Here is a 14,087-nt window from a genome sequence, read left to right on the forward strand (position 1 = left end):
CCTTATTGGTCATTTATAAACATGGTGCCTTGCCCATGAAAATCTTCATTTTTCACTTCTGCCTCTTCTCTCTACCAGTCCCAGTGTGAAGCCTTTCCATCTTGCAGCACTTCTCCTCATGGAGACGTACTCCTCATGGAGAAGTATCCATGAGGCTCCTGCTGGTGTGAGAACCATGTTACAGTCTATTGTTTGTTCCACCCATGTTGGAACACCCCTGTGGGCCTTGGGCAAGAAATCTCATGGGAGGACATGGGAAAATGTGTGTGGGAGTTTGTGTATAGGAACACTTATGTGCTGAAAGGTGTTGGTTACAATGGGGAGAGTGAACATAGCTGAGGACTTGCTCAGACTGAAAAGGCGCTCCACCTCAGCTTTCAACAGAGCATTACTATCCAGTGATGGATGATGCCCCTGATGGAAAAAAGCAAGCCATGGCTGGTTTGGCAGGCAGTTGCAAACTGTAGTGTTATGTGCCTAGTCATCTCATCATTTGCTCATCTGCACAGTCATTGCCCACTTCCTGCTCCTAGCATTTGGTTGAGGAGAAGGGATACATTTTAATGTTTGGTGGTAGCAAAAGCTGTTTGTGGGGAAGAGCAGTTTGGATTTGAAACTTGAAAAATGCAAGGTAGGGCCAATTGGCCTTACTGGAAAAGCAGGACACTTTCGTTAATGTAGTATCCTAAGGGCCTAGAAAAGACAAGATTTCCACATACATTGACATTTCCTGAGGCAAAGCAGTTAAACTGATGTCAGTCAAGGAAGTTCTGAGGGAATATATAGCATAGCAAGTAAAATAAGTCAGTGAAGGAACAACGTCAATGTAGGAGGGAGGGAGAAAGCACAGAGGTTGGAAGAAAGAAAGTCCTGCGAGATACTAAAAAATACCTAGGCTTTCACTGAAAAGAGTCTAGGACTCACAAAAGCATCACAAGGCAATGTGTATAAATAAATAAGTTTTAAAAATAGAGAAAGAAAGAACTGAATCATAGAATCATAGAATCATAGAATAGATTGGGTTGGAAAAGACCTCCAAGATCATCAAGTCCAACCCCTGATCCAACTCCAATTGCTATATCATGGCACTAAGGGCCACGTCCAATCTCTTTTTAAAAACCTCCAGGGATGGTGAATCCACCACCTCTCTGGGTAGGCCGTTCCAATGCCTGATAACCCTCTCTGTAAAAAATTTCTTCCTAACATCTAACCTAAACCTCCCCTGGCAGAGCTTGAGCCCATGTCCCCTTGTCCTATTGTTGGTTGCCTGGGAGAAGAGACCAACCCCCGCCTGGCTATAACCTCCCTTCAGGTAGTTGAAGAGAGTGATGAGGTCGCCTCTAAGCCTTCTCTTCTCCAGACTAAACAACCCCAGCTCCCTCAGCCTCTCCTCATAGGACTTATGCTCAAGTCCCTTCACCAGCCTCGTTGCTCTTCTCTGGAAGAAGACTAAGGAGCACTACAGAAACATGAAGGAAGGAAAAACAGAAACAAAGAAGTTAATGGCAAATGAAAGCAAAAAAGCGAGGAAAAGAATAGAGGTAACAAGAACACTCACTTTATCCTTGTGTCTTGCATTGCTTACAAATCCCCCTTTTTGGATGAGAGCACTGGAGCCTGGCCAACTGGGCTGAGACCTTGTCAGAGGAGAGAGGAACAGCAAAGCTGATGGGAGCTGTGCCTAAGGAAGAGGGTAATCCAGCTTCAGCACTGGAAGGAAACTGTGGGAAGGACAAGGTGATGCTGGGCGATCTTCTTTCTCTTTCCTGCTTACCATGTTTGATCCCTCAAAGATCCTACAAATACAAAGCCAGTTTTATGCTTTGTAGGAAGAAAGAAGAGGTGAGAAAGGAAAGACAGAAAATTTTCAGGTTGCAAAGCCACATACAACCCTAGATCAATTTTGATCTCTGAGACCAGCTGCTATAACCCAGTGTTGCACTTGAGTTCAGTCGTGCTGCTTAGTGGAGATCAAACACTGTGCTGATGCAGCTCCATGCTTCCTGTTCTTCACTTCCTTCTCACCCTATACTGGAGACTTAACCTATGTGATCAACCACTTCTGGCCTTCTTTTATTCTTAACTCCAAGGATTTAAACGAATACCTCCTGGCTGGGAATTCCTGTTACACTTCAAGGAAATACTTCTTCCCTTCTCTAATTAAGCTCCTTCCATACACGTAAAGCCGACTCCTTACCTGAGAGAGAGAGATGGCTGTAGGCAACATAAAGCTCATGTGTTTCCCATTCATTTGCTCTATGCAAGCAAGCTCAGTCCAAACAATCTTGGCATGTAAACACCTGTGTCCAAGCCAGACCCCATCAAATTTTAAAGGGACTACACACAGCCGTGCAGCCATGGATCTCCAGGGTTAATGATCAGTTTTCCAGCTGAGGGTGACTTGGCATTGCAATGAGGAAATGTTGCCAGCAGATATTGCCTGCCAAACTTGTTGGGCAGCCTTGAGAGAAGTGCTAATAGCATATTGCTTGATGCAGGTTTACCAGTCTTCTATGAGGAAACCTCATGTTGATGGCATTCACATTGAACTGCAACATGCTGCTATCAGCAGCAATTGGTTAGAGATTGAACAAGAGAGTGGGAGATTTTTGTAATACGGTAGTCACAGGAACGTGCTCCAGAGCTCAGCTGTTGTGCTCTTCATTTAACCTCTTCAGGCAAGAAGGTAAAAATTCTATGTTGTTTTTGTTGTTTTTTTCCCCCCAAATAACATGTGATATTTTTTTGGCAGATCCAAAGTAGTCTACAGGCTGGTAAAGTAAACATCATGTTTACAGATGGAACAGGGAGGGTTTACAGGCTTCAGGCAGCAAAACACACTGCTGAAATTCAGGTGGCTCACACAAAGGAGCCGGTCTTCTGTGGGATATGAATGAGGAATTTAGGAACATATGCCCAAAGATATCAATCTAAAGATTCTTGCCTAAATTTCACAGGCTTTCGAATCTGAAATTTCCACAGAACATCTCTGTCCATCCACTGTGGTCTAACTTCTACAGGACTAATGAGCTCAGTGGCTTATACGAGAAAGTAGATGCTTTTCTGCCTGTATGTCCAGAAGGGCTGAAGTGCAAGCTCCTTTAGAGCATCTCTACCTACTCTGGTAGAAAAAGGCTTCATGTAAAATGATGATGCTGATGACCTGAGCAAACTCACCCACAGAGTGGGAGATATATGTTAATTTAACTTCTTTTCTCAGGTTTCCATGGCAAAAGAAAAAGCCTTGAAATGTTCACTAGATGAGAGAGAGATCCTGCAACTCTTTTATTGGGTTCTTAGGTATTTGCCCTGTACTCTGATCCCCGCTGCCGGGGAAATTGTTTATGTTCCTGAACCGTGACTCTATAAAATAGAGAGAGTGGAGTGGTATTAAGATTTTGGTTTTTTTAGTGGGGATGCTAGTCTTAGCCAGCAAAATATTAGCTCCTGGGTTTGGCAACAACGTTTAGAAGCTTGCCTGTGCAGTTGCACACAGGCACAGCAAATAACTTGCCACTGTACAGCCTGCAACATGCCAATGTATATCCATGTCTGTTTGTGCAGAAATAATTAGCCTAGAATGAGGTATAGAAGATACTGGAGGGACTGATTCAAACTAATAAAAGCAGTCAGTAAAAAGGCTTTCTGGCATAAAAGTAGCATCCTGAGAGGCTAGGTTGTTTGGAAAATGAAATTGGCACCATTTTGCTTGAAAAACTGTTTTTTACTGAAATGTATTGCTTTTTAATTTAAAGTATGTTACTTTGGAAATGTTTTGTGTCACTTAGGAATGATTAGAATTTCTGTGTTGTAGGAAACTTAATTTTTCTTATGTGCTCCTTGTCCCTTTCACTCCAAATCATCACGGAAACTTTTGGAATTGTCTTTTTGTAAGAATGGCCATGAAAAATAAGAAAGTAACTTCTACCAATGTTCGTGTGAGGAAACAGCACTATCTGTCATGTGATCTTTTTCTAGGATAGACACATGTAATTTCTGCCTATTCTGTCTTCCTTTGTGTATGAGAGATGAATGTGTATTAAAGCACATTAATGGAAAGCAGATTGAATAAGTAAAACATGCAATAGGAAGTACCATGTGGCGTCAGAGAAAACAGGTTCCTTCTTACTTACCTTGTATGAAATACAGAATTACCTTAAAGCCAAGGCTACACCTCTCAGCCTCTCTGCCCTATTTACTGCCTCCTTCTGTTGACTGAATAATATAATCTAAATACACCCAATAATTATGATAGATTTGAGCACAGTTTTTTTTTTAATTCTTTGATAATTTTAATTTAGATTTCATTTACCCTTAGCCAAAAACAAAACTATAAAGGGAGGACAGATCATGAATAGTTATAGAGAAGTGTTTGTCATTTCACACAGGTATGGAAGAAGTTTGTCATCCTTGCAAGGTCTGTGGTATGCAGTGGTTTCTTCTGAAGGAAGCTATTTTTCTGGGTGGCTTTTGCTCACATACAGCGGCACCAGTAATTTCCATCTGCTGGACTGTGTTAAATGCTGATGAACTATTGTGCAAAGCATCTCCCTTCATCAGTGGTTCTGCACTATTGATAATGCTCAATGCACATGCTTTGACTAGTGCAGAACAGCAGCTAGGATCTTCCTGGAACACTTATTTTGCTCTTAATATTGTCCCTTCTTGTCACCCCAAGATTATTTAAAAGTAACATTACCATTCGTTGTCCACCATGTAGGTGTTCTCCAAATGCCACAGTCCTTGCAGTAGCTCCAAAACTCTGATTTAATTATTACACAGATTATACGGAAGACTTAATGGTGTGGAATCATTCACACACTTGTGCCCACCCCAATTTAGATTAAGAAAGTTCTCTAAATCCTTTAAGTCTTCAGTAAGAAAGTTCCTTGACCAACCCATACTTCCCTCTCCTTCATTTGGGTTTCTAGGGCAGCTCTCTAAGTAGTTTCCACTCACAAAACCATGGAGTTGGCTGTAGTGTTTGCACCTGGATGTCTCCCTGAGGACAGCCTGCTGCTTTTGCAAAAGGAGTGGCCACCTCAGTATGCCAGACACTCGCTTTTAAAACCTGTTCCCAGATCCTGGCCTCTCCCTCCATTCTTTGTATGCAGCCCTTTCCCTGCAGGGTGGGGTGGAGGTGCCTCCTTCCCACTGAGTAAGTTTATTAACTCTTTTTTTCTCCCTGACTTGTTCTGAAGTTTGGGCACACCTACAATGTGCCTCATGGCCTATGTTCACCATGACTGATTTCACAGCTCCATTTCAGATTTTTTCAGAGATATGGAAGTAGAGCAATAATAACTTAAGAACTGAAGATGCACTGAGTTTTTTTTCAGAAGTTTCTGAATAGTAGGATGTGAAGGTAGAAGAAAAAAGAAATGATTGTTTAGTGCAGTGTCTTGTGGTAAGATGACTGCACTACTAAAAGTAAAATGAAAACCATATTTCATACAAAGACACGAATAGCAGAGCTAGAACTACTGTTTTCAGAATTAATGAGATAAAACTGATCTTTGATTTCTCTGTGCAGAGAATTTTTTGGGTCTTTCTCCTCTCTTTTCTCCATTTGTATTAGGTCTCTGTGTGAAGTACTTCTGGACTTCAGGGTAAAACAAATGTCTCAGTATGAAACATACACGAAGTTTTTCTTTCAGCATCACATGTTCTTTCCACAGAGCTTCATTCAGAAACAGGATGAAGCATTGATTATTGTTGTGCTTTTCAAGCTAGTCAAATGGCAAGAAATGTCTCCATTTGCCACACAATACACCTTCATGTATTCAGAAACTTGACCTTTCAGCTCTTCCAAGCCTCTGTAGCAATCTGTCTTAGGCTCAGTTTGTTTTTCTGTTGTCTGGCACTTGCTGTGGGCTAAGATGGTTTGCACAGACAAATGCTGCATCTTGGCTGAGCCATGTCAACACCCAACGCCCTGGCAACTTCTTCTGGCACCTGAGTTCCAGCTTCTCATGCAAAATGCATACCTGGCTCATGGCTGAGTAAGAGGTAGCCTGCACTCTGCATTTTAAGAACAGTGCAAGATGTTTTGAGTAGCTCTTTGAAAAAAGAAAACTCTGTAAAGGACAGGGTCTCTGTGAGGTGGGGGGGCTGTGGCTGCAGTAGAACTGGGGCCTCACTGGGAGAGCAGGGTGATAGGAGAGCATTGGCTGGAAGGGGACTGAGGTCCCCAGCACCAGGCAACACTCCCCATGAAGGCTCTAGACCACTCTCAGAGGGGCAGTGACAGCCCAGAACAGGCTGTATACGGCCCCTGCTGATAAATGATCCTGAGGTTCAGCTTTTCACAAGCCTTTCCCCATCCTTAACCTCTGGTGACACAAACTGGAGCTCCTCATGTAACTTTGCCTAGCAGGCTGCAGCAGCCAGGCAGACAGGGCTGAGAAGGAGTGCCTGCCTGCTGTGCCATGGCCTTCTGTGGGCACTGGGCATAACCACTTGGCTGTGCACTGACTTTTTTTTAAAATGGAGAGGAACTGCGGCAGCTTGCTCTGGACCTGACCCATGCTAGTCCCAGTGCAGACTGAGAGGGAGAGCCAGCCAGATCTGTGCCGTGGGAGACATGAAGGACTTCTCTCCATACTGTGGCCATATATTTTCCCCTAAATAAATCATCTTTTCTGAAACACAGACCACAGCTACCTAGCTCTATGTCTGCAAGAAGACGAGAGTGTGTGCTTTGCTTTTCATACATTTTTTTCATTTGTGCTGTTCAAAATATTATTTGTTTGATACTGAAAGTGATGTGGTTTGGTTTTTATTGGTTTTTGGGTTTTTTTGGTATAATGATTCCGTAAAAGTTTGTGTGATCCCACTCATATCCACAAAACACCTTTACTATTCTCCTAAGATTCAGGAAAGAAGTTTATAACCCTCTTTTTCTTCACAGTCTCCTCCTTGCAAGGACCAAGCTGAACTTGGTCCTAACTTGTTCTTAGCAGAGTGAATTGAAAGTAAATGACCCATGGGAAAGGTATCAGACTGTAATGTTTCTAGTACAAAAGAAGAGATTGACACAGATCTTGTTATATCATTGAGCAGGAAGTTACAAAATTTTTTTCAGGGCTCTTGAGCTATTACTTTGTTTGGAATTTTTAGTTCTGTATCCTGCATGAATCTGTGGCTCCTAGAAAACTCACGAGAGGTGAAAAAGTGTATTTCAAACTGTTAATGTTTCCATATGTAGTTCAGTCTCCATAGCTGTTAATTACCCTTTTTGATGTATGAAAACATTCAGCTAATAGTGATTTTATTTTTATAAACCTATTGCTTGAAACCTGTATACTACAGCTTTGTTTACCACACATGGTTATATGCAGGCATAGTTTCTGTCACCAAGTCTGTGTCACTGTATTTTGTTAAAAGAGAAAAGAGTTGTTGCAACTATATCCATCAAACCAGTTTGGAGGAGGAAAATGTTAATCCATAGCTGACTGATTTCAATATCATGAGCTGAAATAAGATACAGCATGAGATGAGACAAAAAAAGGGTCCTTTCTGAGGACCCTATATGTGTGTAGGTCCCTTTTCCAGACCCTCTGTGTCCTTGATACATCTGTGCGTTACAGACTGACAAATATGTGCAAGGTTGGCTGTTTCAAACTCCCAGAATTTAGAAAACTTTTATTATTTAGCAACCAGCTATGGGATAAACTCAGGGCAGACAGGTGCTTCATAGCATCTAGCTAGACAAGCTGCATTAAATTCCTTCATTCTTTTGTGCTCCCAGTTATCAGATGCTTCACGATGAACTCCATTTCTAGACCAGTTATTGAGTTTTGCCTTGATCTCTACAATAAGCTCAACAGAAATGCAGAGGACACAAATATCGTCTTCTCTCCAATGAGCATCTCTGTTGCCCTGGCCCTGATCCATCTAGGTGCAAGAAACAACACTGCTGCTCAGATAGAAAAAGTAAGTATTAACAAACCATGCCGAGATGCTTCCTCATTTCTTGCTGTTCCCTTAAGGAAAATGTTGGGCATCCTAGCACGACACATGTGCAAGGGTCTCATAGGAAACCTGCACAAATGCAGGCACAGATTCTGCCTTCACAGTCATGCTTGGTGCACTACGATCCTTGCCATCTGCTAGTGTGAGTCTCATCATGCCCCCACGCAAGAGCAAGGAGCAAGGACTGAATGGGAGGCAGCAGTACAGCACAGTGGGGCACTCTGGCTTTCCCCAAGCCTGCTGTCAGAATATCAGACTTGGTTTCAAAATTACAGATCAGAGTTTCTTGTTGTGGTTGTTATGAGAATCCTCAAGTTGTGTCTGGGTGGGCAGTGGGGAGAGCTGCAGAAACCTGAAGTAGTTGCATCTGTATGGCTGGAAGCATTAGCTCACTTGTCACTTATGACATTCAAGAGTCAATGTCTCACCTCACAGAGACCCCTTCAATTACTGTGCCTTTACTCCCTGCAGGACAAGTTCTGCTTTCTACAACCTTTCTTCTCTTTTCTTGTTTGAGCCTATGAGTGGTAAAAACCCAATAATCCTAAGGCAAAAGTTCTTCTGAGTAGCTGACTCTGTACTGGTACATTTTAATGCATCATATTCTAACACTACCACGTGCACAGTCTGACTGCTGGATCACCCACAGCCAAGGTAGATGTGCTCTCCTTGTCAGGATTCCAGAGTGTAGTGGGTTGACCTTGGCTGGTGGCTGCCAGGTACCCACCCAGACATTCTCTCACTCTCCCTCTTCTACAAGGACAGAAAGAGAAAATAAGATTAAAAAGCTTGTGGGTAAAGATAAGGACAGGGACATCACTTGGCAATTACTGTCACAGCAAAACAGACTTGACTTATTCTGGAGCTGGCTGAACCAGCTCATTTTGACATATAGAGTCTGTTCTCTTCATACAGAGGCCTGCAGCCCCCTGGCTACCATAATGATGCCACATCAACCCTATACACAGGGACTGCTGCTTGTTTTAGGAAAGAAATGGGGGCTGCTTAATAACAGTATCCTCAATAAAAAGAGTGTATGTATGATGCAACATTATTGTAATGGAGAAGCTGCTGGAAATTTTTCAGTGAGATATTTGCACATTAGAAACAAGGACTGGTTTCCATTAAGAGTACTATGGTTTTGATATATTTCCTAAGCTGATGCCAATATTAAGAATGGTTGCAAGAATCCAATTTTGATGTTTTCAAAGAAAACCATTTTTATCTCTGTGCTTGGGGCAACTTTTTGTTTTGAAATTTAAGGTAACTGTAGCAATGAAACACAAATCAAATATAAACATTCTGGGGTAAGGAAGAGTAACACTTTGAAGGATTAAGTGCAAGTTCTTCTGGGTTTGTTAACATAGACATGTGAGTCTGAATGCGAGTATATGAACAATTTCAAGTCTGCCATTTCAGCTGATAAGTGAAGCTGAGAAAACATATTTTATAAATCTACACCACTTATCCAGGGCAGCATAGCAAAGCCTTTAACTGAGGAAAATGCTTTTATCCCAGTTACAGTTGCCATAACTTGGCATCTTCAACTGCAGGTGCTCCACGTCAGGAAATCTGCAGGAGGAATGAGCCTCGGATATGATCAAGAGAATGCAGCCCCAGAAATGGAACCAAAAGAAACCTGGGAGAGACAGCCTTCCTTCTCACAGGTGTGTCCTTGAGTGGGGAGCGCTGGAACACTGTCTTCACGGTGAGGTAGGTTAGTAGGGGTAAAGCACTAGTTTGCCACTGGAGGGAGTCAAGATCACAGGCTCGGAGTCTACCTAATCCTCTTGGAAATGCCCGATACAAGGTGTTATTTTATTAAGGGCCAAACCTTTCAATAAGTCAATACCAAAGCCTTCAGTGATCTCATCTGAAAGAGGATCAGGCTACAAAGTTTGGAGTAGCTGGATCTAAAAATGACTTCAGCAGGAGTTAGCCTTACAGTGTAATCTAATTAAGATGCAAATTAAAAACCAAAGCTATATAGAGGAATAATTTTAATTGTTGTGTTTGTAATAATCCCAGTGTAACAAGGATGGAGACCTTAACCATAAAGTGTTCCAGACATTGCTTTTGCAACTACAAAACCTTGGCGAAAGATATGTTTTAACCCTGGCCAACAATCTCTTTATACAACAAGGATTTGAAATCCAGCAGGTAAGTTACCTGTATCTGCTAATTGCTGTGGCCCTGACCTCAAGCTTCCCTTTAACCGAATCTCACTGTTGCCCCTCTCGTTTATGCTTTGGAGCACTCAGTGTGCTTCTTGGAGCTATATCTCTTAGGGCTTGTGGAAAAGAGACAAGATTGTCAACTTTCAGTTATTTTATTTAAAATAAAACAAACCACCTTGTGGATATCAATAGCTACAGAACAAAAATAAAGCAGAGGGCTGTTCACTTTCGGCATGGCTACACTTAGCCAGAGGTGAACCAACAGCCAAAAAATGTCCTATTCAAGCTGTCTGTAAACTACCTACTTCTGGGGCAGCAGTAAGTTTGGAGAGAACTTATCACCTGGGATGTTGAACAGATTCATGCACAGAGCTGCTGTCCTGAATTTCTTGCTCCTTTCTTACTGAATGAAGAGTGGTCTTGAGCTTACTTGGTAAGGCTATCTTGCTAGTCACATCTTAACTTTTCTGTCAGTTATTTCTATTGAGTTATTTGGATACTTGAGCATCAAAAAACATATTTCCCTTTTTGTCTCTTTATTGTTTTTTTGCCTGGACATCAGTTGTGCAGTTCTCCATGAGAAGACTTTCTCCTGGCTTTCTTGTTACTTGTTTACCTTTTTTGCCTATACAATATAATAATTATCTTGTTTTCAAAGATTCTCTGAATAAACTTCAGATAGCTGATGTTTCCAAAATGAAACTTTGCCTTATGGAGTCAAAAGGACCCTCACCATTTCTAAAACACTGTTGAACCATTGATTTCTTTCCAAAGGGAATAAGTGCTTAATAGACCTGATCAAGTCATAATCTTTATTTTGCTTTACAGCAATTTCTAATGTGTACCAAGGAACTGTATGGAGCAATGCTGCAAACAGTGGACTTTCATGGTGCTGTTGAAGCTGCCAGAAGAAAAATTAATGCTTGGGTTGAGAGTGAGACACAAGGTAAAACAAAGCAAAACCATTGTCATACTCTTGCTGCTTTCTTACACTGCTTCAACAAATGAAATTCCAGAATATGAAAAGCAAAGGCCTGTCTACATGTCTGGGTGTTCACTCTTATGCTGTTTAAATATAGTTTGTCTTCCCATCCACTCTTGAAAGTTACCAGATAAATTATTTCTGAACTAAAAATATGTTTGTTCTCAAATACTTTTGTATTCCCACCCTTATGGCTGGCATGGTAATTACAGTAATACCTATAAGGCTTGACCAGACCAACTGCTTCTGCAAACAGCCACAAATGCAGATACAGCAGGGGATGGAAGCCATGAGATTTATGGTGAGACTGGGAGCAGCCAGGAAGAGTGGTGGTGGGGAGAGAGCCCATCTGGGGACCTGGTTATATGTAAAGCAATGCCCACAAAGATGAGAGATGTGACCACTGGCAAGACTCACCATCACAAGTGACATCATTTAACCAGCTGTTGCCCATAGCAGGACAGCAGAGGCCATTGACTTTTGCTGATTGAACTAAACATGATATCTGCCATTTTCCTTTAGTTTTGCCAGATCTGCAGTAGCAGTGGGATGAAAATTTTCTAAATCTTCTGGCTGAACATAAACCAGAACTTCCTCAGGAACAGGCAAACAGATTTGATGGCTTCTGCAATTTCTCAGTTGCCCATCTCCTGACCAAGCCTGTCCTTGTACTGGCAGAGTGACCTGTGATTGGTGTGGGGAAGACCTGTTAACAGTTGGCTCCCAGTAAGAGAGCTGAAAGTTCAGAAGCCACCTCAGACAGGGTTAGGAACCATCCTTGGTCTGGGTGCTCATATGAAGCCTGTGGACCTGCTAACTCCTACCTCAGCCTCTGTGTAGAAAGTCAAAAGCTCCATGGCCAGTTAAGTGCTGTGCTTGGTAGGAAGGGAAAGATGCCCTCATGCAAACCAAAATATGTGTTTAATGGTGCTGTCTCTTTTACCATGATAAATGTCACCTGACACATACGTATGGTCACTGGCAGTGACAGCTGGCTAATTTGGTGACCCCCAGTTCTCCTGTCCTCCCTGGCTGGTAACAGTGCAGAGGAATCTACCATTTGTTTACTTATATTTTTTCTGTCCTTTGAATAAACCAAAAGTTCCTAAGTTTTCCCAAAAATAAGTTCACAGGCCAGTTATTGAGTCTAAATCCAGAGTCTTAATGACAACTAATAAATACTTACATATTTCAAAATTCCACTTAGGTAAAATCAAGGAACTCTTTACTCCTGGTGTGATTGATGGACATGCATTGCTGGTGCTGGTGAATGTCATCTACTTCAAAGCATCCTGGGAACACAAGTTTGAGGAACAAAAAACAGTACAGAGAGATTTTAAACTGAATCAGGTACATCTACATTCTGTAAATCTTAACACTATTTACTGTGGAAAGTGTGATCACTACAGAAGCACGATGTCCAAGGCTTAGCTGCCCCGTGATTAAGGTAAGGTAAGGGTGTTTTGGGAACTTAACTTGCTTCTCCTGTTGGGAAGAGGTGTTAGTAAGGGCTGTATTGCGTAAGTGACTTCATATTTTCTTTTCAATAGAACAGAAAAAAACCTGTGCAGATGATGTATCAGAAAGGCACATTTAAACTAGGCTACATTGAGGAGGTGGGTGCTCAGATCCTTGAACTCCCTTATGCTCAGAAGTCACTGAGCATGATCATCCTGCTGCCAGGTGACGTGGCTGATGGATCTATCAGTGGGCTGGAGCAGGTAAGGCAGTTTATATCATGGGCTAGAACTGAAAGTTAGTTGTCTGAATTAACAGTGGGTAAAGATCTAAATTTTTAAAGTTGCCCACCTATTTTAATCTCTTTTCCCCCCCATCTTTTAGATTGAAAGCACAATGACCTATGAAAATTTAATGCTGTGGACCTCTGTAGAGAACATGTTTGAGACAACAGTGGAGGTCTACCTCCCCCGATTCAAGCTTGAAGACACATTTAACCTCAATGAGGTGTTACAAGAGATGGGGATGACTGATATCTTCACTGAATCAAAAGTTGACCTCTCTGCAATGTCGTTTGCAAAATCTCTGGTGCTGTCAAATGTTGTCCACAAGACGTATGTGGAAGTCAATGAGGAAGGCACCGTAGCAGCAGCTGGTACAGGAGCTAGCATTGTGAGGAGATCTATGCCTCTCACAGAAGTGTTTATGGCTAATCACCCTTTCTTATTCTTTATTCGACACAATCCTACCAATACTATTATTTTTTTTGGCAAACTCTGTTCACCTTAAAATCAGGGCTATTTTATAACATTGTAAGGAACACCCGGATGAAAATCAGAAATTGTACTTTTTTTCCCCAGTGCATTCTTAATCCTATGACAGCTGGTTTGTACTTCAAAGTAATCACTGTAACCAGTTTTGTTTATAACCTATTAATTGGATGCTCTGTCACTAGGCTCCTTGAATTGTAAGTATTGATCTGAATCCATAATAGGAATAAATTTTCCCTTAACCTCACTGAATATGAATAGCAGTTTGTTTCCTTGATGTGCACGTATGCTGCTGTATTCTTGCATTCATATGCATTTCTGCTTATTAATGATGGTGACAATAGGGGTGAGATGGGAAGTGACCTTTAGAAATCCCCTGCACAAGCAGGGCCATTTAGAACTGGTTGCCCAAGTCCGTGTCCAGATGGCTTTTGGATATCTCCAAAGATGGAGACTCCACCACTTCTTTGAACAACCTCCTGTAAGTGTGTCCTAAGTTCTCAAATAACTCCAAAGACAATTTTGTATGCGTAGTGTCTGTAGGAACAGGATACAAAACTGCATATTTCTAAAGATGGTTAATTATTTACATAGTAAAGCCTTTTATATGGGGATAAATCAAATTATTTCAGTCTCAAAGAATAGGAAGAAAATGGTCTAAAGCACCCCATTGAAGTTACTGATGCGGAAAACTGTAGCAATGAACTTGTGGGGTTTTTTTCTCCC

The 14,087-nt window shown here is 41.7% G+C and overlaps 1 protein-coding gene across 1 annotated transcript; it reads left to right on the forward strand.

The window, feature by feature from the left end:
* Positions 1-1,768: 1,768 nt before the first annotated feature.
* On the forward strand, positions 1,769-13,608 carry LOC135417963 (serpin B11-like). The gene is made up of 8 exons (XM_064662717.1): positions 1,769-2,686; positions 7,751-7,935; positions 9,528-9,641; positions 10,003-10,134; positions 10,980-11,097; positions 12,341-12,483; positions 12,684-12,854; positions 12,976-13,608. Exons 2-8 carry the CDS (start codon positions 7,768-7,770, stop codon positions 13,378-13,380), a joined length of 1,251 nt encoding a protein of 416 aa, XP_064518787.1. The 5' UTR covers positions 1,769-2,686; positions 7,751-7,767; the 3' UTR covers positions 13,381-13,608.
* Positions 13,609-14,087: the final 479 nt, after the last annotated feature.

The sequence above is a fragment of the Pseudopipra pipra genome, chromosome 1 (assembly GCF_036250125.1).
Source record: "Pseudopipra pipra isolate bDixPip1 chromosome 1, bDixPip1.hap1, whole genome shotgun sequence".
Classification (NCBI taxonomy): Eukaryota; Metazoa; Chordata; class Aves; order Passeriformes; family Pipridae; genus Pseudopipra; species Pseudopipra pipra.

What these genes read in the sequence shown, in the direction of transcription:
- LOC135417963 (XM_064662717.1), top strand. Translation starts at nt 7,768, where the DNA reads ATGAACTCCATTTCTAGACCAGTTATTGAGTTTTGCCTTGATCTCTAC. An exon ending in AAGGATTTGAAATCCAGCAG is followed by an intron (nt 10,135 to 10,979) that starts GTAAGTTACCTG and finishes TTTGCTTTACAG; the next exon opens with CAATTTCTAATGTGTACCAA. An exon ending in GGTTGAGAGTGAGACACAAG is followed by an intron (nt 11,098 to 12,340) that starts GTAAAACAAAGC and finishes AATTCCACTTAG; the next exon opens with GTAAAATCAAGGAACTCTTT.